The following is a 22378-nucleotide window of genomic DNA, read 5'->3' as shown; positions in this document are numbered from 1 at the left end:
ATCATTAAAGGGGTAATACAGTTTCCATAACTTTGTTGCTCAACCAGGGCTTTACAAGATCCTGCTGGACTTCTGCTACCATTATAGTCCATCATGTAATAAGGATTAAGGCATGCTGGGAGCCAGGAATGCCTGGGCCCCCTCCCTGTAACCTGCCATGATTTGTTACACTGGATAGAATTGGACCGGAATGAAACATGAGTCTTTATGTATGGATGTGATGCTGTTCCTGCAGGCTATACTGCTTATGAATGGGCTGGATATTAATGATGCATCTTTCTGTCATCACATCAGGCTGTTTATGGTTTCTATAGTTCTTTGATATTATTTCTTATAAATGAAATATAATCCTCTGCTTTCTGCTGCCTCTTGGCATATTTTCCAGCCTGAGTTTCCACCTGTTTGTTAATGAAATGCAGATCCATTAATCCACCCCAGAACCTCATATCATGGCCAGCAGGGCAGCAGTTGGAGAAGGAGACAGGGTCACTTGCAATTTGGGGGCTTCCCTTCAAAGGTGAGAAAAATTACATCCTGTCCAAAATGCAGTCCCCAGCTGCCTTTGTCTTATTAAGGATAACGTGTTTAAATCATTGTTATGGTACCTAGAAAGTAGAGTGGCCCCAAAGGCTTTTCCATGTGATATCATTATACTTTTACTCTGGCCCCGAAATATATGGTATATGTGGATATACAGTACAAACATGCAGGGCCCAGTGGTAGAAAAGTCCAGGATTTATTCTGCACTTTCTTACTATATCATTAATATGTCATTCTTACAGACAGGTCATTTACATTCAGTGCACATCCATCTTCATTGTTTGGCATGGTGTTACACTAATAGTTCCCCTACACCTTAATTACACTACAACTGCTGCACAATTCTCCACCACCTATTGGTGTAGCTATCTTTCACTAAAATATATGTATCCCATTTGCTTATTACATACTTGAGCCAGGCACCAGTCATCCTGTGGCTACAGGCAAAACTTGTATACTATGTATAAGATTGATTAGGTGGCCAAAAACTCTTCCCTACAGTCATTGTACTATCTGTTTAACATAGGGTGTGAAGCATTGGCAAGTTTATAACCAGGCTGAATGGAGGTGGACATGACATGGCTTCTTAAATATATAGCAAATAATGCATCCCTTATTGTAAAATATAAGGATATTAGAAGTCATCAAGGAGTTCTTTCATACAGATCATGGAACGCCAAGGTAACGCCTCATATTATACAACAGGGGGTATGTTATTTATTATTATGTTATTATATGGGACACAAATTACATTAATAAGTGGCAGTTATAACAGATGACATCAATACACACTGTTTATAGCTGATGACATCAATAAGCTCTGTTTATAAGGATGTCATTTTCATGGTTCTTGTGTGTTATAGTATATGTGTATATCAGACTTTTCCCAAAAGCATTTAGGATACTCACCCTTGCAGAGACGTATGCAGTCCCTTATATATGTAACTGCCCCATACACCCACGGTATCAGGACTACAGTCAGGGCCATATATTCTATCTACGGTAAGTATCCGAGGGCCTGTCTTAAGGATGCACTTTGATAAAGGCTGCAGAAACAGCCGAAACACAAGATATTTATTCAGAGTTTGATAAGTCCTGCAAATGCACCCAGGCAAAGATAGACACTACAATGTGAGTGCCTACTTTTACCTTAATAGAGGAGTGCTCCACATTGAAAATTGCATGCCTTGCATTACAACCAATGTAAACATAAGCAAAGCATAGCACTCATCAGGTGAAAAAAATGTTTATTACAAGCCCAACGTTCTGGTCACTACTGAGTGTATAGTATCACAAGCAAATGTCCCCAACTGCCTTGTGTTACCTTCTCGTTCCCTGTTACATTAGAAGAGAGCAGACTTTTGAGTGTACCTACTGTTTTGGCCAGGAGAGGTGGCGAGTGAGGCAACATGCATCACATGAACCAGAGCAAGGCCATTTTGAGAACAGCCAAAATGTTCACTGTGTGATGGATTAGGCTCAGCAAATATGCTCACTGTATTAGGCTCAGCATATAACTGTATCTGGTATTCATTTTTACAGCTGCTATTTAGTGGCCAATAGTGTTTGGATTCCAGGCCTTCTCTGTTGTCCCCATTGATTAGCATGTGTGTGAGCTGTAGTTCTCCAAGAGCTTGGTAGATACAGTGATGAGACAAAGTGTACGTAGATCAGCCAACGAAATGCAGATGCACACCTGGTCCCTCTTCAACGTACACGGTGCATGGGGCATAGGGGGACGGCACCTCCAACAAGTGATACGAAACAAAGTACTCCAGCACACGTAATCTGCTCAAGGGTTATTACCTGTGTTTAATGTCAAGCCAAAAAGACAAAGTGTATGTAGGCAATCTGTTCTATCGGGGTCTTTTTATTCTGTAGTCGTGCCATCTGTGACCATACCAGCATGATTCCCTGGTCAATTTAATATGCTTCATCTCAACCAGTAACCATGTTAGTGAAGGGGTTTCTAATGAGTATAGTTTGCCAAGTGCAGAGAGAGAAAGAGAAGTGAAGGATAGGTTGGGTGTAGCTAACCAGGTAGTGATATTAAAAGATATCTAGCCTACGCTGGAGCTAATGTATTACTCTCAGACAGGTCAGGCTGTTCCCTAGCATAGCTGAACAATACAATCCATCAATCCCAATGCACCAGCAGTAGCATGGACAACAACATATCTTCGTGTATCCAGCTCTCACCACTCAGCAGAGCCACTCATGTGATTCTATCCACCATGCACACCTTTAGGCACCACTTATACCTCACCCTGCAAGTGAAACCATTTTTAGCCCAAAGCACTCAGTGGATCAGGGATCTCTTCCATCAACAAATCATGACTAGTTTTCTCAACCCCTTTTATAAAAGTTTACAAATGTACAGTACAGAGAGCTGCCTTAAGCAAGACACCAATAGGGGCCCCTTAGTGGGAGTGGGGCAGCAGTTGTTCATAGAAAAGAGTTGGGGTGATAGTAGGTACAGTAGATATGAATATATATGCCCATAACAAGCACTCCCCTCCCACCCTCTAGCATGTGCTCCAAAATTATCAATGTGGGGGCCACAGGAAGCTGCCCTGGATCAGTGGAGTCAATGAAGAGCACTTGGAAGTCCTGTACTTACTGCCTGCTTATGAACTGGACTTGATTAAGGAAAAAGGGGCGGTATAATCGGGGGGGGGACATTGTTTTACCTTTGAGGTCACTTTGAGGCCAGAGTGGGCTGTATGCAGTGAAAAGCCTAACTTCATATTGGTACCATTGGTTTTAGAGATGTGGGACAGGCAGGTGTCTGGATACATTTGGCCATATAATGGGTCTGGGTTTCATTATTTTCTCCAGCATTATTCTGGGAATATTTATCTTGTGGCTTTGGTTTAGTGAATTCAGTGTCGGACTGGCCCACCGGGATACTCCCGGTGGGCCCAGGTGTCAGTGGGCCTTCTTACTTCTAACCATTTAGCCTATTTCATGGTCATTCCCTATTTCTTTATGGGGAAAAAATCTTAATAGTGGAAGAATATAGTGTAGAAGTAAGTAATACAAGACTAAGAGAATAAAGAGTTTGAGAGAGGAGAGGCGGAATAATAGTTTGAAAAGTGGCCCCACAGTCTACGGTTTTCCAGTGGGCCCAAGATCTAAGGTTTTCTGGTGGGCCCATGGCATCCCAGTCCGACACTGAGTGAATTCCCTGTGTGGATTAGGAAGTCTCGAAACCCCTGTGTATAATTGATGTGCAGACATACACAGTGATAAGGAGAACAGTATTTCAAGGCAGTAAAATGTGTCAGCATTAATGCAGCAGATACATCGCAGAAGTGAAATTACCATAATTTAAGTTACAGAACATCTACAGTATATCCTAAAGGGTGTGAGAATGGAATTGGGTGCTGCACCCTATTCACTCTAAGCAAACATGACTTTCCTGGCCAGTCACCCTTCACTGAATATATAAACACCAATACATACTGAATGCTGCCATTTAAGGCACACATGCTGCCTGTTACTGGTGCATATGAGCCAAGCCTGGTGTTGGGAAGGGAATTCTTTTGTGATACATGTTTACTAGATCAGATTTATAGTAGATCTGGCCAGAGCAGTGAGTGGGAGGGAATATAATTTAGGGTCTAGGAGAAAAATGTTTCTGTACAAAGTAACAGGGAGTTAAAATGCATAAATTATGTATGGATAAAGCTCAGTTCTTGCAGTGCCTCACCCATCTGGTAGGTAGGGTAAGCCGCTCACTGGTAAAAATCGTGCTGCGGTCAGAACTATTGGATCATCCAAATTTGACACCAGTGTTATTCTGCTACCTGTCAAATAACATAATTATGCTTGGCCAGTAAGGCACTTTTTCAGGCTTTGAAAGTGCTGGCAGCGTTTTGTCTGATGACCACAGATAATCATCAATGCAGTGACTGGCAGAACAACATTTTTTTGATTGGCTGAAACTGGATGTGTCTCAAATAGATTCCTATCGGAATGTTTTGTCTTAGAGTGCATGTGGCCCTACTGTCAGGGTGCAAGTGAAAAAAGTGAAATTAGGCTCTCCACACTCAAGAGATTACTTAAAAAAACTTGGTTGGGATCTGCCCAAAATCTGATTCTGTGGCACCTGTAGCACAGCTCATATTCTTGTTTCCTAGCTGACCCTTTATACAGTATGTACTCATTTATCAACAGGGTGGGACTATATCTGCAAAATACCAGCAAAATACCCAGTCGCTCCACCAACCTAGACCTGCTCGCCAATCCCTGCTTCTGGACTTTCAATGCTCACAATGCCAAGGCAGCTGCAGGAAGAAGTACACAATACACTAAGGGGCCAAGGGGAGGTGTAGACTTGCAGTAACTTAACTTTCATGACTGCAGTGCCCAAGTATAGTAGTGACCATCCTGATCAACTGTTGCCATTTTGCCTTTCTATACCTGCTATTCACAGTCCCCAGATTACAATACTGCTCAAAAGCATTGCTGATACATTACTACTTGTTCATACCCTGCGCAGCAACTTAGTATAAAATCCTTCCCCAGAATTCTGGGAAATGTTGCTAAGCTGGCCATCCCCAGCATATACAGTATAAACACAGTATCAGATGTCTGCTGTCAAGTTCTGTAAACCGACATGTCACAACACAAACTTCCATTTGTAGTCAGGCATTATTCTCAACATTAACTCTGCAATTATTTTAACAGTTCTGTACATTGTAACCCAGACATTAGATTGAGCTATTGTGAAATCATTCTTTATTAAATCAAAATTACCATCAAAACACCAGATGTTGTTGTAAAATTCAATAAAATAGAGACGTAAGAGAACTATAACCTGGTTACAAAATGAAACAAGTAAAAATGCTGAAATGTTCCCCTAAGTTTTGTTTGAGATAAACCGACTTAAATAGCCTCTAAAGCAGTGGTTATTTGCATAAGCTGTGCTAAGTTGTCCCCAACCAGTGGCAAGGAAGCAACACCTTGGTCATCAACCCCTTGGATGTTGCTCCCGGTGGCCTCAAAGCAGGTGTTTTTTTTTAATTTCTGGCTTGGAGACACATTTTGGTTACATAAAAACAAGTTGTGCTGTCAAACAGAGTCTACTGCCAGTCCACACTGGGGCTACCACCACAGCCTTATTTGGTACCCCAAGGAAGATTTTTCTTGCTTGTGGTGCTTTACATTTGAAGAAATGCATTTGCTGAGTCTGCATCTTGTTGGCCCATGGAGGGTCCTTTCCAGCAGCTTACCTGACTAATATTTTGGAACATATGGTATCCCAAACTCAAAACAGACGCCAAGGTTCCGGTCTAAGCTCACTTTTCTGCCTATAACCACTGCCTTTCACTTCATGAGGAGCCCTCCATCCCTGCAGGCAATATTACATTAGCCCCCCCTCTCAGAGGGAGCCACTGGATGCTTAGGCTTACCAGGAAATTTAGTATAAAATTGACCTATAAGCCGATCAGCTCAAACAACAGAGGCAGGGACCCAAGATCTCTCCTCAGGGCCATAACCTTTGCAGTGTACCAAATATTGTAGTTTATCTCTGGAAAGCGAGAATCCACTTACCTCTGTACCAAATATTCAAGCTGACCATCAACAGAAACCAGAGGAGGAGAATTCTGATGGAGAAATCTAATTGGACAGTACTCGGATATGACTTCAGATTCAAAAAAAGGACCAAAGAATTTAGGTCCTATCTTGGTGGAAGGCACCTTCAGAGGAATGCTCTTAGAAGATAACAAGACCCTTTCATCAACCTCATACTCTGGTGATACTTTTATGATTTCAGATGCTTTCTTTTGGACAGCTACTGCAGAAGATAATGATGTTTCTACTTCTACAAAATCTTAGAAAAGTGATCAGCCAAAGAGTTAAATGCAGGAACATCTGAGAAATGACCAGAAAATAAAAATCCTTTAAGAAAGTAGCCAAAACCAGCAAAGAATGGAGACTCTCCAGTGGACGAATGAGTAGCATTATTGTAAACTCAGCCCACAAAAGAAAATCTGCCCATTGTGATTGATTATTGGACATGTAACATCTGAGATATTATTCCAAAGATTGATTTGTCTTATCCAGCTGGTATAGGACACCCGTCTGCGGATGGTAATCAAATCGGTACCCATAAGAGAGCAAAAGGCCTGCCAAAATCTTGACACATATTGAACCCTCTTATCAGAGCGGATGTGCAAGCCACTTCCCCCGTAATATTACATATCTATTGGGTAGGTTTTAAAATACCATCCAGCAAAGACTGCATTGGCCCAATGCATCCCAGTGTGTTAGTGATCAAATTGGGTTTAGATCTCCTACTGTAAATGAGGATCCTAAACTGCGTACTCTTTTATTCTCTGAGACATTCTGCAGCAATCTGGTGGGAGACCCCTCCAAGTGTAAGCCTCCTGCACAGTGAGCCATCCCAGTGGTATCATGTCTCTGTCATTAATGTAGGGTCAGTAACTTCTTGTTATGCCACTGATTATAGGACAGACCCAATGTGTGTAAGACTCTCACTTGGAATGAGCATGTTATTGGAGTCTCAGAAGTGGACGTCGCCCAAGAGATTTTTAGGACCCCCCAGTCGGCTCAGTTACAGTTCTTAGCATGGCATCATTTTAATACAATCCAGTGCACAGATGAGCGGCATATGATGTAACAAGCAATGCACTACAGTTGTTCTTATGTACATCAAGTGCAGAGCTCCACCTCTTGAGTGGTAGACAAGGAGCCAGCTTACCCCAGCACAAGGTAAAATGTAGCAAAAATATACCAGTGTGTGCCAACATGCAGAAGTCATTTTGTGAACTTGTGCATGTATGAGTAGTGTGGTGTCTCCATCTATAGGGCCAGGACAACAGACATTATAGCAATCACAATTGCACAAGCACCTCATTGACCATAACTTCTTCCGCATCCAGCATATTACCCAGGCTTCACCTCAATATGTGAATGGTGTCACAATGGGTGGCACAGTTTCCTCCCAATGTGAATACATAGAACTTATCCCTTTATAAGCTTGAGAAGAATACAATTATATAGATGCTTATCTGTGTTTAAAATCTGCTTATTACCTCTGTGAGAACACAAAACTTCAATAAAGTCCTTATAATAATCTGACATTAAGCAGAGAAACATGTTAATCCGATGATTAGAGAGTTCAACGACTCAGCTTTACTGAAGTATCCACAGTACCCTGGCTCTTCTGGTTTCCATTATTAAGGAACAAACCTCCTCCCTTCCAATGGACCGCCAGTTTCACCCTTAGTTTTCATAGGGAAAATTACAGGCTGAAAGCTAATTACCAATATGTGATGTTAGTCACGAAGCTACCAGTTCATCCAGTTTAGTCATATATTTTATATATGAAATTTCAGCACGTTTACTTATACTGTATTTACACACCGGTGTTCGTGTTCCTCATTACTCATTGTGAGTTGCTTTTGGCGAAGACCTGGTTTCCTTTATTTCATCTGATTTTCTTGGAAGGAAACATCAGACTCAGGAACTTTTATAACATGAAAGTGACACCAGCTGGAGAAGTAATTGAGCAGACTGAGATGGTGGTTTTATAGATGTGAATGAGGGATAAAATAGAAGGGGAATTATTTATAAAGTGATTTCCTCCCATTTGGAGGAATCAAGGCAGCCATGATAGGTAAATTGACTAATCCAGCACACCAGCATTTTAAGGGTCACAAGGCGTTGCCACAGAGTATTGATGCTCTAGTATGAAATTCCGTATCACAGGCTGATCCACTTAACCGCTAGACAGATGGACTCCGACCTTTATTGTTTGGGTGGATGGACTGTCCCTCTAGCCTTATATTATTTATAAGATGAGAGCACACTTTGAACTCATGGAGCAAAAGAAGCCGTGGAACTAGTGACTGCTTCAGTGCCTACTCCAAAGCTGCAGTAAATGGTCAAGTCACTATATTGTGTCTGAAATCATAAGCAAGTATTTCTGTCCTTATGTGCTGTCCATTGCCCATTGCTTTCTTTGTCTGAAATCCATTAAACCCTTTGCAAATTGAGTTTTCTGATGGTTTAAAAGTTTGAGAGAATTCATTAACATATAGATTGTGTTCTGCTTGCTTTTCTCCTCCTTTTATTTGGTATTGTTGTGCCATCAAAGCTGTTGTTGACAGTGAGCCACTGTACTGACACTCTTCAATACATGTGAGTGAAACCCTAACAAGAGACAGTATACTGTATACAGTATAGCACACCTGCGTAAATACCAACATGACTTGTCAATGCAGTGACACACCCTGACAGCAGAGCCATATATATGACACATATACATAAATATGGACAAAACTTAAACATGTAAACATCAAAAGAACATATATTTTTTTATAATGCCTGCAAATGTTCATATAGAACACACCCTGCTGTTAGGGTGTACCGTTAAGGTGGATGCCACCATTAGTCACTTGGTGGGGATGCTGCCACCATAAATCTGTCCTGTTTCATTATTGACCCATGCAGCGGGCACCCTGTTGATGTGGAAAGTTAAATGGTAAGCAGGCATTTTTAGAAATAAGTAAAATCGTTCTTTATTTTCCCAGACAAAAATGCTGTCATCTGAGACGTCACTTCCGGGTTCGGTGATGTCACTTTCGGGTTCAGCACTGCTTACATAGGGGCAGGTTTAAGTTGGTGTGGGGAAAAATGTGTATGTAAGTAGGTTTGGGTTCGGATACGGGCAAGCAGGTTCAGTTTGGGCGAGGGTCTGCAAAAACGGATCCGTGCAGGTCTCTATCCTGTACTTAAGATGGCATCTTAAATTGGCCCTGATTCTGGAGCGGCTGCCACCAAAACTTCCCCCGTGTGCTTACCTCATTTGCACTTGTATAAGGGGCATTAATTGTGCTCTGATGATTGATTGATGGATTGATTGATCGACAGATACACATGATATTTATGGCTTTTCAATATATTCTACAGAACAGAGATTGTTATTAACTAACAATAATATGAACTGCAGCCAGAGACGCTCGCCTCAGGCGGCAACGCTGGAGAGGTTTCCAGGGTACTGGTACCTTTAAGAGCCGAATTTCCATTTTTTTAACCGGAAATTCGGCTTTACTAATGTGAGAGAGCGCCTCCCCACAGGTAAATCGGCGAGGGGGGGCGGCATTGCAGGAGACGCCTCAGGCGGCCCTTAGGTAAGAATCGGCGCTAACTATAGTTCAACCGTGCAAGGGGAGGATCCCCAACACCTGGCTTCATATGATAATTTGATCAAAGCCTTTATTCTGTACAATAACTGAAATGGCTCATGAGATGGGTGGCACATATCCGGGCTCAGGCAGAATCAAGGGGAAACACTCTGTAATAAATCAGATCGCCGAATTTACCCAGCACCATACACAGAGCAATAGTCTGTAATTATACTGCACAACCGAGTTGCCATAACATGCACAGGGCTGCATGGAACGTCCGCTAATAGGATTTCATGCCATAATTGTAAACTACAGAATGATACATTAGACACAGCTAATCTAATCTGTAAATGAGGAAATTCACCCAAAATATTGTTTACCTTCAAATGTACTTTGTGTGGCTGGCTAGAGTTTTACATTTGCTTACAACAGGTTCATCTATAATATTATAAAAAAGTATTTTTAAGGTGAACTTTCCCTTTTTATACGTTCAACCTTAATATAGGCTGCCCATCTCTGGTGCACAGGGTGCCATTTAACCTACACAGACTAATAGCATGATGCATGAATTTAATATTTCTGGATTTTATAGTTCAATTAAATTTATAGCAGTAAATATAGCTGAATTACACTTTTCTGCATAGTTTTCATGCCTTTTGAGAATTAATTGCATGACTTTTGCTATTTCTCACTGTTTTCCAGTGATATACAGTTGTGTTCAGAATAATAGCAGTCTGACATCACTAACCTGATCAATCACTGTTTTTGGTAGAAATTATATTTCTACATGACAAACAATTTACTAGTAGGTTTAGCAGAGTTATAGAAAAACAGTCATGACATGCATGCTGCTGATTCTGTGTAATTGAATCATTAAAGGAAAACTATACCCCCAAAATGAATACTTAAGCAACAGATAGTTTATATCAAATTGAATGACATATTAAAGAATCTTACCAAACTGGAATATATATTTACATAAATATTGCCCTTTTACATCTCTTGCCTTGAACCACCATTTCGTGACTCTATCTGTGCTGCCTCAGAGATCACCTGACCAGAAATACTACAACACTAACTGTAACAGGAAGAAGTGAGGAAGCAAAAGGCAGAACTCTGTCTGTTAATTGGCTCATGTGACCTTACATGTGGTTTGTATGTGTGCACAGTGAATCTTACGATCTCAGGGGGCGGCCCTTATTTTTTAAAATGGCAATTTTCTATTTATGATTACCCAATGGCACATACTACTAAAAAAGTATATTATTATGATAATGGTTTATTTACATGAAGCAGGGTTTTACATATGAGCTGTTTTACTCAGTATCTTTTAATAGAGACCTACATTGTTTGGGGGGTATAGTTTTCCTTTAATTGAGGCTTGCTCCAAATAATAGCAGTGTTCAAAATAATAATAGCTCAGCTAAAATGATCTCAAATGCTTTAAAATGGCAACCAAAACCTGAAAGACATGGAAGAAATCATTCGTATGGATTGAAGAATTGCCAAAATGGCAAAGATTCCACCAATGATCAGCTCCAGGAAGCTCAGGAAGGTCTAAAGTTACCTGTGAGTACTGTTACAATTTGAAGATGCTTATGTGAAGCCAAGCTATCGGCAAGAAGCCCCCGCAAAGTCCCGTTGTTGAAAAAAAAGACGTGCTGAGGAGGTTACAATTTGCCAAAGAAACAGTTTGCGTATGGGGGTGTTTCTCATACTATGGTGTTGGGTCTATTTATCACATACCAGGGATCATGAATCAGTTTCAATACATCAAAATACTTGAAGAGGTCATGTTGCCTTATGCCAAAGAGGAAATGCCCTTAGAATGGGTGTTTCAACAAGACAAATACCCCAAACACACCAGTAAATGAGCAACACCTTGGTTCCAGACCAACAAGCAGGACTGTATTTAGGTTTGACCTAAACACGCCCCATACGTGCCACATGTGATGTCACTTCTGCCAGTCAGCCGGCCCCTTCCCCTCACACCAGCTCTTTCATCAGATTTCCTATGGAAATCCGTGGAGGAGGCTCGACAATTTTTTTTTATTAACATTATGGAGTGGCCAGCCTAATCCACGGACCTTAAGACAATAAAAAACATGTGTGGGCGACATTAAAAATGCTGTTTCTGAGGCAAAACCAAGAAATGCAGAAGAATTGTGGAATGTAACAGGTGCCAGAAGTTGGTGGACTCCATGTAACACAGATGTGCAGCAGTTCTCAGAAACACTGATTATACAACTAAATATTAGTTCAGTGATTCAAAGGAAAGCCAAATCTTGAAACATTTTTCAGTTTATACATTGAATGTTTGAGTTTGTAAAGAAGACACTACTATTTTTTGGAACAGCTTAATATTCCATTTTCTTCACTTTCTGTAAAGGGATAAAACAAATTTCGTACATTTTTCTTCATGTTTTGATTTGGAATAGAATGTGCAGTGTTTCCAATGCATTTGCGTGTATGGAAATATAAGTTATTATAAGGATTTTGAGCTTCCCTTAACACAACTGTATTTGCTCTAAATAAGTACCAATATTTATAACAAATAATTGTGTTGACTCAAATTGCAGACAACAATTTCCAATTTAATGATGATTTTTTCTTTTTTACCAAATCAACACATTTGTCAAACTCAGAATGTATGTGTGTGTGTGACTACTTGGAGCCATTCTGGTCTATGGGGTGATACCCCTGCACATCCCATGCATATCACATGCACAGAGAAAGAATTCTGATGATTGTTTAATCTCAATACAGGCATGGGACCTGTTATCCAGAAGACCTGGGGTTTTCCAGATAATGGATCTTTCAGTAATTTAGATCTTCATACCTTAAACCTGCTATAAAATCATGTAAACATAAAATAAACCCAAAATGAATTATATCTTAGTTTGGATCAAGTACAAGATACTATTTTATTACAGAGAAAAGGGAAATATTTTAAAAAAAAATATTATTATTTGGATAATATGGATTCTATGGGAGACAGACTTTCCATAATTTGGAGCTTTCAGGATAACGGGTTTCCAGATAATGGATCCCATAACTGTATTACCTCTTGGTCAAATTTACCCAGCTTTTTCTCACCTCTTTGTTCTGCTAAAGAGAAATTTCTTTAAAATAAAATCTGTACCGCCGGTGCATTATTATTTCTGTTTTATGACAATTTTATTTATGTTTTGTAAACTGTTTAAGCAGTTATGGTTTAAAAAGAATTTCAAAAACAATTATAAAATGCCTTAAAATCCTAAATTCCAGTTATCATAAAAAATATAGCAAACATTTAAGCTTAGAACAATGTATATTACAGAAAAATATAAATATATACAAATAAATACTGTAAATATTTTTTACAAATGTTATCTACATAGAAATGTGCTTTATTCAAATCAAGCACAACATTGACATTTGCCTGCAATGTGTAGCTAAGTGCAATTACTTACAAACCCCGGGCAGTCCCAAGTTCTGCATTGAAAAGGGGGGCAGGGCTTACTGGAAAAGGGGTGGGCTTAAAGTCTAACAGGGTGGAATAAGAACAGTGTATGTCAGGCTATTTTCGGTTATAGCCCCTCTTGCTTTGATCAGGGCCACCTTCTATTCTAATAAGGTTATGGATATAGGGAAACATTGGTGCATTTGTCATTGTCATAGTTGCAAGAATATATAGAGCAAAAAATATGTTTTCACACCCCGACTGGCCTTCAGTAGTAGCTTATAAAATGTTACAGATATATAGAAACATTGGGATAACAGTCACCCTGCTATAGTTCTAGGGGTGCCCAGGGTACAAATAAGCACCCACCCCATCTCACCCTAACGTGCCTTCATGTTGGGTTTTTCTGGTGTATCTAGAGGAGCAAATTCTCTCCAGATCTTACCTTAACTGGCCTTCAGGCTAAGCCCCCTTGTCACTGCTCTGGGCCCCCCACTCAAGAGGGCCAGCCCCACAGTTTCCCTTAAATGGAAAGAGTTTGCTTTCTATCAATCACACTCTATTAAGTACTGTTGCAGAAGAAGTAACTTCCCTACCCCAAAATACCATTTCCCACAGTTTTAAATGCTAATATGCTGTCCAATTTTCATGGAGACCTTTATAGCAGTTTATCCAGGCTTCAGCTCTTAAGCTATAAACTGTGACCCCGAAAGGTGTCACGTGATGCCGGGAGTTGTACTGCAAATACGGCAGACTGGCCAAAGTACTGCCCATTTTGCTGCCTAGTATTGCTGCACTGCCAGGTCCAGGGTATTAATCCCTACTTTTATCTCACTTTCCACCCACCTAAAGAAAGTTCCCGGCACCTGCTGGTAGTTTAGCTAATTGGAAGCTCAGCCACAGTTAGTTCTTAACTTAGATGAAAAGCGCAAAGCAATAATATACATTGGTAGAATCAGAGCTATACAAAGATATATACAATTGCATGTGCTGCAGGAGGAAATGCTATACATTTTAGTGTTTTATCATCAAATATTGATCTGACGTCTGATATGATCTTTTTAACTTCTGGAACATAAATAGCCATTACATCTCATATAAAATACTTAATTAAACCTTCAGCCAACCACGAGACTGCTCAGAGTTGACTAAATCCAACAGGGGTGCTCACTGATAACAGATGCAGCGGTTATTGGACACTGCAAAGACATTTAAATTGAGGTCTCCAAACAAACACAACTTCTCATTAGAGAGCTCCATAGAAATGAAAGGAAAATTTGGAATTCCAGTTGGTGTTCTGTATACATGTCTTCCTTCTGAATGTATAATATACTTCCCACTGTCTATATAGTGGCGCTACCTGGTTGTCGGTGAGAACAGCTAATTGAATTTCCATACTCCTTTTTTCACGAGGCTCTGTATGAACTCGCTCAAAGAGAAGTTATGCATTCCATTGACCCATTCCAGATGCAGAGAGGAGATTGAGATATCATTATCATCCATCAAACAGATTTCACTGGACAGCCTGGAATACTCAGTACTAGGCATACATGGCTGCCTTTCATATTTGCCTCAGTGTATCTGCCAGTAGTCTTTACGTCCCATAGAGCCACAGCAGGAACAGGCATGCTAACACTGTTGGACCCTGCACTGTGCTTCTGTCTGAGTTACTGAGCGGCGATGTTGTTGCAAATATGGCATCTGTTTCATTTCTCGGTAACGGCAAATTACAAATGTTCCCTTCACAGCATGATGTGCACACCTAAAGCAGAAAACATAAAAAGGTAAGTTAGTTGTGGCATGAGGTTTATACAATATGGCAATTCAGTGGTGGGGGGTGGCTTCTGTTAAATGAATTACTAGTGGATAACTGGTTGGACTTTTCCCAGTTAGGCCAGACCAGGCATCTCTTAGACTTAATAGACCTGCGTAGACCTTGGCGATCCAGTTGTTCACCCAAGGGTCAAATGCTCAGAGTCTACCATGTTGGTGCCAAACTAGTCAAAGAGATGCTTGCTTGGTGACCTGACCAGACAAGATGGGCTTTTTCTATAAGGCCAACTTAAAGGTTAATTTTCCATTTTATTTGAAAATATTAAGAGTTAAATGTTTATTTTCTTTCTGCACTAGTTATTTGCTCAGTGTGCAGTTCCAGTCTTGCCTAAACTGCTATTGTTTTGACTGGCTAGTCAAAACCTTCCTTATAACCGCATAGTAGCTGTCCAAATGACTAACAAAAAGCAAGAAGACGCATGCTATAACAGCCTAGGGGGAATGGTTCGTCAATACTGAGGGTGTGGCCAGCTGACTATAAATGTAGCTCTCCATAGAAGGGCCGGCACCATAGGTATTCCCTTCTACAGAGAAAATCCATAAAACTATACTAAAATGTCACTATATTAAGAACAGTTCTGCAAGGAAATCTGAGTGTACAGTGGCTCTTATATGCAGTTATTCACCTTTTATAACTAACCAGGAGTTCACACACCCCAAGTGTATCTAGTATTAGAAACCCAGTTCTTGTAGAGTGTTTATCATCTCCTTATTTTGTTTTATAGTACATTAATCCTGGAATAAGAAACCCACCCATTGTGACTAACATGGGGTCATCCGAGAATGCTGGGATTTCTAAATTACAAGAGTTTCCTTGTTGTGTATTGTACATGCCTCCCCTAGTCCCTTTTGTTAATGGAATGCTTCTGTGCATTTATTCCTACCCACCTTCTGGTTCTTATTGACAGAATCCCTGCAGCCGGTATTTAGGCACTGCTCCAGAGATGCACAGCGTTTTGTCACCAGCACACTCTCCCCTGTGGCATTCATGATGTGCTGAGTGTAGCAGTACTTGGTCTCTGGAAAAACAAGAACACCACACTTCTTTATTCATATAAACATTATATAGGTTTAGGTAGTCTTAGCCTCCCCCAAAACAGCATCAACAGCCTCATTTAAGCATTAATAGACCCCAAACAAATAATTCAACCTCATCCCTTATCAGTAAAGTTGCTGGGCTTAAGCCCTTGCAATATGCTGGAGTATGTGGGGGTTGTAGTCTTGCAAGACTTTTATGATACAATTACATGCCCTTTAAGCGACCAGAGTCTACTTATCCTGTTTTATTATTATTTTACCTTATTTTGAGATGAAATTGAAAAACATCAGCAGATAAATATGGCACCGGAGGATTGGACAATATTTTTACGCTGAGCAGCTGGAGACTGACCAGGAAGCCCTTTACCTGACCCTTTAAATGTAACAAAGCCTTAGAGAAGCCTTTTAATGATTTATATCCAGCTACATAGGAACAAGATAAGAACGGGAGAGAGCCTCATCTTCCTATGCAAGTATGAACCACCCATCCTGTTATTGGCTCTTCCTGTGTATGCAGGCAAATGCTCAGCGTTATCAGGCTCTGTGTATATCCCCCTTTTCCTGGGATAAATTAATCTCCCCTTGATAAACAGGTGTCATTCTCACTAATCCTCAGAATATCTGAAAGTCAAATTTAATCTCCACTTTTTGTCCTGTCAAAGGAGATTTCAATTTTGATATATAGCCGGGATAACCAATGTTTTTTCAGACAAAGTCCAAAGAAAAGTGTCAAGTCTACCAATATTTGCATATCTTCCTTTAGCCAATTCTCCTGGAGTACAATGGGTGAGAAGAGACACACTCCCGAAAACAATGTACGAAACAGACGTGTCGAAGATGTGTCATTTGTGAAATGTTAGCGCTCTACGTGAATATGGATAAGGCCATGTATGGGGAAGCGAATGAACCTACCATACAAGCAGCAGCCATCTAGGGAATATTCCAGGCTCATTTTCTTAGGAGGAACTTGCCTTTCAGATTCAAGTAACACATTGTCCACATCTTCTATGCACCTCTGTAACTGCTTTGGCAACCCAACCAGAATGAACCATGTGGACGGAGCACTCACAGCAATGTAACCATGTGACGTACTGTGTACCAAAGGAAATAGCCAAAATCTGTCAGTGACTGTTTCCACAAGTCAAATCAACTCATTGCTATAGTTGACCACACATTCAGGGAAGTTGCTCTATAATTCAAAAATACTGAACAACCATCCTTGAAAGGGGCCCCGGACAAGAGTTTGATCAACTGGTATTCATACTGGGTCTTCAGCCAAAAGGAAACATGGAGTCTCTTTTTCATGATATCCTGCAAAGGTTGATGGACACAGCCACTTCACTGGCACCATCTATCTTAACTATACCTTACTAAACAAAAGAACTGTAGTTGTGACTCCTTCCACTAAAAGAGAGAATTCTATAGCAGACTGTGAATGAATGTGCAACTACCTCTTGCCAATTACATTGGAAAACCTCTAAAGCTGGAAATCACAACTGCAAAAGCAAACAGTTTTGCTGCTCTGTTTTCCCAAAACCTGTCACCTCTACGCTCTGCACAACAATAAAGGAATCCCATCAGCAAAGTTTACCGAGCAGGGAAAACAGACAGGCTGTCATACTTGTGGTGAGCTCCTTGAATGAGACAAGACAATGGCAGCTGATTTTCCTTGACACGCGCTATCACAAAAATGTTACTTGTGGAGAAACATTTAAATGTAATTATTTTACAAGGGTGATTTTTCTTGTTTAGTGCGGTGGCCCCAATCCTTGAAGTCATATGAATGTCAGCAATTCCTTTCAGCAGCTAGAAATTTCCATTCCATTGTTTTGCTCCATGGAAGGGTCACGGCACACGTCTGGATGGGAATTTAAGAGGTTTTAACAGCTCAAAAAAAAAAGGAAGAAAAAATGGGCTTCCTTTAATAAACACAGAACAAGGAGCATTTTTATAAAGCTCCAGACGGCTTGCATTTGGTTTCCAATTATGAACAGTAATTTCAGATTTATTTGTATTACTTAAAAAAAAAAGTTTGCAGTAATTTGACCTTTACAAGGATTGACAATGTATAATATTTATAGAATGCTGCCTCAATTATTAGGTGCAAATATCCCTCTTGTTTTGCACTTTGTACCCTGCACCACAGGTTCACTATGTTAGGCATACATGTGGGAGGTAGGTAGGTAGGTGGGCAGCACATGGACATCCCCTCAAAGGTTCTCAAGCTTGTGTGTCATTCAAATGCCCAAGCTAAGGAGCAATATAGGACAATAGGTACTGTGGAACCTGGCAGAATTAAGTACAGGACTCCCTTTTACCCACTAGTACTGTGCTTTGTATCTTGCTTTAAGTATTGTCCATAAGCATAAGGCATGCAAATCAGTTCACCTTAGTGCTCTCTTGCTTGCACCCATGCCAGTGATTTCTATAGTACAGTAGAATTTTACAAGGATCACTTAACCCAGGTCTGGGCTGGCAGTCTTTATAATCATTGGAGAATAAATGTCTATGAGGAATGCATGGAATTAGTGCCAATGGGTTTGCCAGTATTGTCCCTTAACAGAATTCAGTGTGTTGGCCAATTTTTTTTTGTTATTACAAATATTTTCTTTTGTCATAGATCTGCTGAATAATCAATCCTTACTTTTTACTTACTTTAGCCTTGTATTCATAAGATAAGATAGTGATATGCCCCCATTATAGCTCATTGAGGGATGAAGAGAGTATCCTTGCCGGACAGATTTAGCAGCTTTCTGTATAAGCTGGCAGAGGCAAAGACTTATTGGCAACCCGCCTATAGCAAGTTTTCCTACTCAACAATTCAAAAAATGAATTGTGAATACAAGTTCCAAAATGAGAGGGTGAACACCAGGAGCCTTTGAATAGTTAAAATATCATAAAGTTTATTAGTAATTAAAAACAGGCCAACTTTTCGGTGTCCATCTAAGACCTATACATATATATATATATATATATATATATATATATATATATATATATATATATATATATATATATAGATGTAATATAAAATAAGAGACACAACATCAGTTCAATGGTTTTGGTGGCCCCGACAACTTATGATACATTGGCCCCAGAACATTATACAGCTGTCTTCAGTGTGTCCTTCTGATTTGTGTGCAGCTTACATCAGCTATTGCATCACACCATAATAAAGCAGATTTACAAGGTTTATACATTACAATTGAGATGTAAAACAACAACCAGCTCACAAAGAGTGACAAAGACTTGCCCATTTCCAGTTCATATATTTTAGCCCATTAGGTAAAAATGGTAGTCTGCAAAGGTACCCAAGTGTGAGAAGACACTGTCTGCCACTCTTGATCAAGTCAGGCCCCCTTTTAGCTGATCTTAGGCCCTAAGGTTGAAAACAGGCCATGTCCCCATTTGTCCACTGAGGTGTGACATCTACAATGGCATCTAGAAGATCCATATCACAATAACAGGCACTATTAAGCAAAGTACATCTGTAAATTTAATATGCTTTGAAAGGGAAGGTTTAGAACAAGGCAGAAAAATACATTTAATTTTATCACAGCCTCGATCTCTTTTAGCTGGACTCTAGCAAGACTAAATTAGTACTGTTGAACTGGAAATGCCCCAACAATAGCCATAAGGGTTTTTTCTTGGTGAAATGGTGAAATTATCATTGGAACGAATTTCCGCAGGACAGGCAATAATTAACTCTAAAAAAAACAGTTTTCTGGCTTCTCTACAAGGCACCTAGTATAAAAGGAAAGACACGAGGCAGGGAGATGATGCCCAGTGTTCTCTGGCCTGAGATCATGTGAAATAAATCAGAATACCAGCCTTTGTATTCCAACCAGACATTTGGGACTCTAATGCCTAATGTGGCTTCCTGAATGGCGGCTCATTTAGGGAAACTCTACACAGGTAACAGTATTCGGTGCATCCGCACGCAGACCCAGCCAATCCCACAAAATATAAGAAACTCACTATCTGATCAGAGACGGTAAGTGGATATTGGAATGTTCCATCGCACAGATTAAAGGAAGATTATAAATCTTCCCATCTCCAGTGACTTTGCTGGTTGATCTTTTGTGATCTTATCATGGGAACATTTCCAATAAAGTGACTTTATTCTCTCTCTGTAAAGCAGATGTGTGCAATCTCAGGACTCTAGCTAGGGATTAATACTTAAATATTGACAGGATATTAACTGCTTTTGAATTAGGGCTGTGGTTCACAGAGCTAGGTCAAGAGATACAGGCGCCCGAGGCGGTCTGCAGCCAACCAAAATACCATATCATACTTCCTATGATAATTTCTCCATGCTCAGTGGAAGTAATGGGAACTGTGTGCATTTTTCCCCTGGAGTTTTGTCATCTCCCATTTAAATAAACAGGCAGGGAGCACTTGGTCTACAGAAGTTAAAATGAATGCACTGTGGCCTATGGGTCATAAGTTATTTCATATCAAAAGAGCATGCTTTAAACTGCTTACCTCTTGGGCAGTATATATCAGGGGCCCAACGATTGCAATCATAATTATCTGCAGCCTTATCGCAGGTAAAACATTTAAATCCACCCGGATACGGTGTCGCTGTAAAGAAAATAAAACTATTGACTTGAATAAGAAAAGTAGCAACACTAAGCGAATGCACACCAGTCTTTATCTTTAAGGTATGTCATCTCCAGTACCAGCCATCATTATAAGACACTTTTTTCCACAAATGCTCAATTTTCCATTCTTCAGCAGCCCAATAACCATGGCCTGATGCACTTTGATAAGTCTACTTTCTCTCAAAGAAGAAAGCCCACAGCAACTAAACTGAAGATTTTGGTGGCTGTATGACACAATTTAAGTAAATATTCTAGGATGGCATAATAATTTATAAAACATGGCAATATGGCTTTGGTAATAACAAATAAAAAGCAAAATATTAGCACAGTATGTAATGCATAATTTCAGTTATAATTCAATTCCATTAATTTAGTAATTTGCTAGTGTAAAATATTTGCTTGGGAAGTATAATAAAAACAGAACAGAGCTGTGTACATAAGTAGCGCTATATAAATACACATACATATAATTCATTTTTGGTTGCATTTTTACAGATATGACTCTGTTAATATCACCTATGTGATTACATTGGAATATGCCCAATAGCTCCAGCTATAAACGTCTGGCTTCTGTGGGAAGAGAAACCACGCTGCGGATTGCTAACTGATCCTAGATTTATTTCGGCAGAAAGAAGAGACTGTGCTGACTCCTGAGACATGTATGGAATGTCTTGCTGGGACAATAGCAGAGTCAAGAGCAGTTGCTACTCCAGCTGTGAGTGTATCTTGTTTGGCTCCTGATCATTGCAAAGTATATCTGTATCCAACAATGCTACTAAAGATTTACAACTGGAGGTATCAAGCCAATGGGTGGTTGTAGTTAAAAAAAAAACATAACAATTGCAACAACATAATATTTTTTAGACCACTGTTCTTTTGCTTTCTGTTGAGAAGCCTTAGCCAAGACTACATTTGAGTGTGGAGAAGAGTAATGGGTGCAGTGTTTCCACGTAGTCTTTAAGGGCCTGCTGTGAGCAAGCTGATTGGTGACCATGGGATAATAGACCTGGAACAGACTTTGCACGGGTTATCATCAAATTTCCACAAAAACAGGTTTACAAAATGTTGTGATTTCCATAATGACCAAACTCTTTTCCAGTAGCAAACACTTTATGGCAAATGACTTACTTGAGGGATAAAGGTAGACTATATCTTGCACTGTAAAATCTCTTGACTGAACACTCCCTGCCCAATCCGCAATCAGACTCAGCATCAGGAAGCAGGACACTCCCAGCCAGGTTTCCATAGCAGACTAAATTCCAATTCATACAGCCATGTGTAAATCTTTCCCACTCCAAACAGCCACCTGGGGAGAGGGATCAAAATATAATAATATGTTAGGCACTTGCACTTATCCATTGTAAATACAGTCCCTAAACCTTAACACAAACACCTGCTAACCAAATACCTGACAGTAATTAAATAAGTCAGGCAGGGGTCCCCAACCTCTTTTACCATGAGCCACATTCAGGGTAAGGGCAAACGGGCAGATTCAGGGAGATTAGTCGCCGTGAGTGCCATCCCACTGGCAATTTCTCATTTTAGCCAGCGGGAAGGCAGAGCGGGCTTATTGTAGCCCCCAATAAAAGACGATTTGCCATCTGGGCGACTAATCTCCCCGAATCTGCCCGTGTGCAGTAGATCAAAGAGAAACTTGGGAATGTCAGCAGAAAACAGGACAGTTGGGAGGTATGGATCAATGTTCTCATAGGTGCGATCATACCATTGCCAACACATTTTCCATGACATATGATCAACAG

At 40.2% G+C, this 22378-nt stretch overlaps 1 protein-coding gene across 2 annotated transcripts in view; it reads right to left on the bottom strand.

The window, feature by feature from the left end:
• Nucleotides 1-12856: 12856 nt before the first annotated feature.
• The window catches only part of lypd6.S (LY6/PLAUR domain containing 6 S homeolog), a 34219-nt gene continuing 24697 nt past the window's right edge, over nucleotides 12857-22378 (bottom strand). For both annotated transcript variants that reach the window (XM_018238774.2, XM_018238773.2), the window contains 4 exons: nucleotides 21747-21924; nucleotides 20500-20598; nucleotides 15865-15995; nucleotides 12857-14905 (listed from right to left, as the gene is read on the bottom strand). In XM_018238774.2, the coding sequence (XP_018094263.1) occupies nucleotides 14738-14905; nucleotides 15865-15995; nucleotides 20500-20598; nucleotides 21747-21864 (516 nt within the window). In that variant the 5' untranslated portion in view covers nucleotides 21865-21924 and the 3' untranslated portion in view covers nucleotides 12857-14737. The remainder of the gene's footprint in view (nucleotides 14906-15864; nucleotides 15996-20499; nucleotides 20599-21746; nucleotides 21925-22378) is intronic.

This window comes from Xenopus laevis, chromosome 9_10S (genome assembly GCF_017654675.1).
Source record: "Xenopus laevis strain J_2021 chromosome 9_10S, Xenopus_laevis_v10.1, whole genome shotgun sequence".
Lineage (NCBI taxonomy): Eukaryota > Metazoa > Chordata > Amphibia > Anura > Pipidae > Xenopus > Xenopus laevis.
Note: the sequence above shows the minus strand (reverse complement) of the source record. Positions and strands in the feature narration are given on the sequence as shown.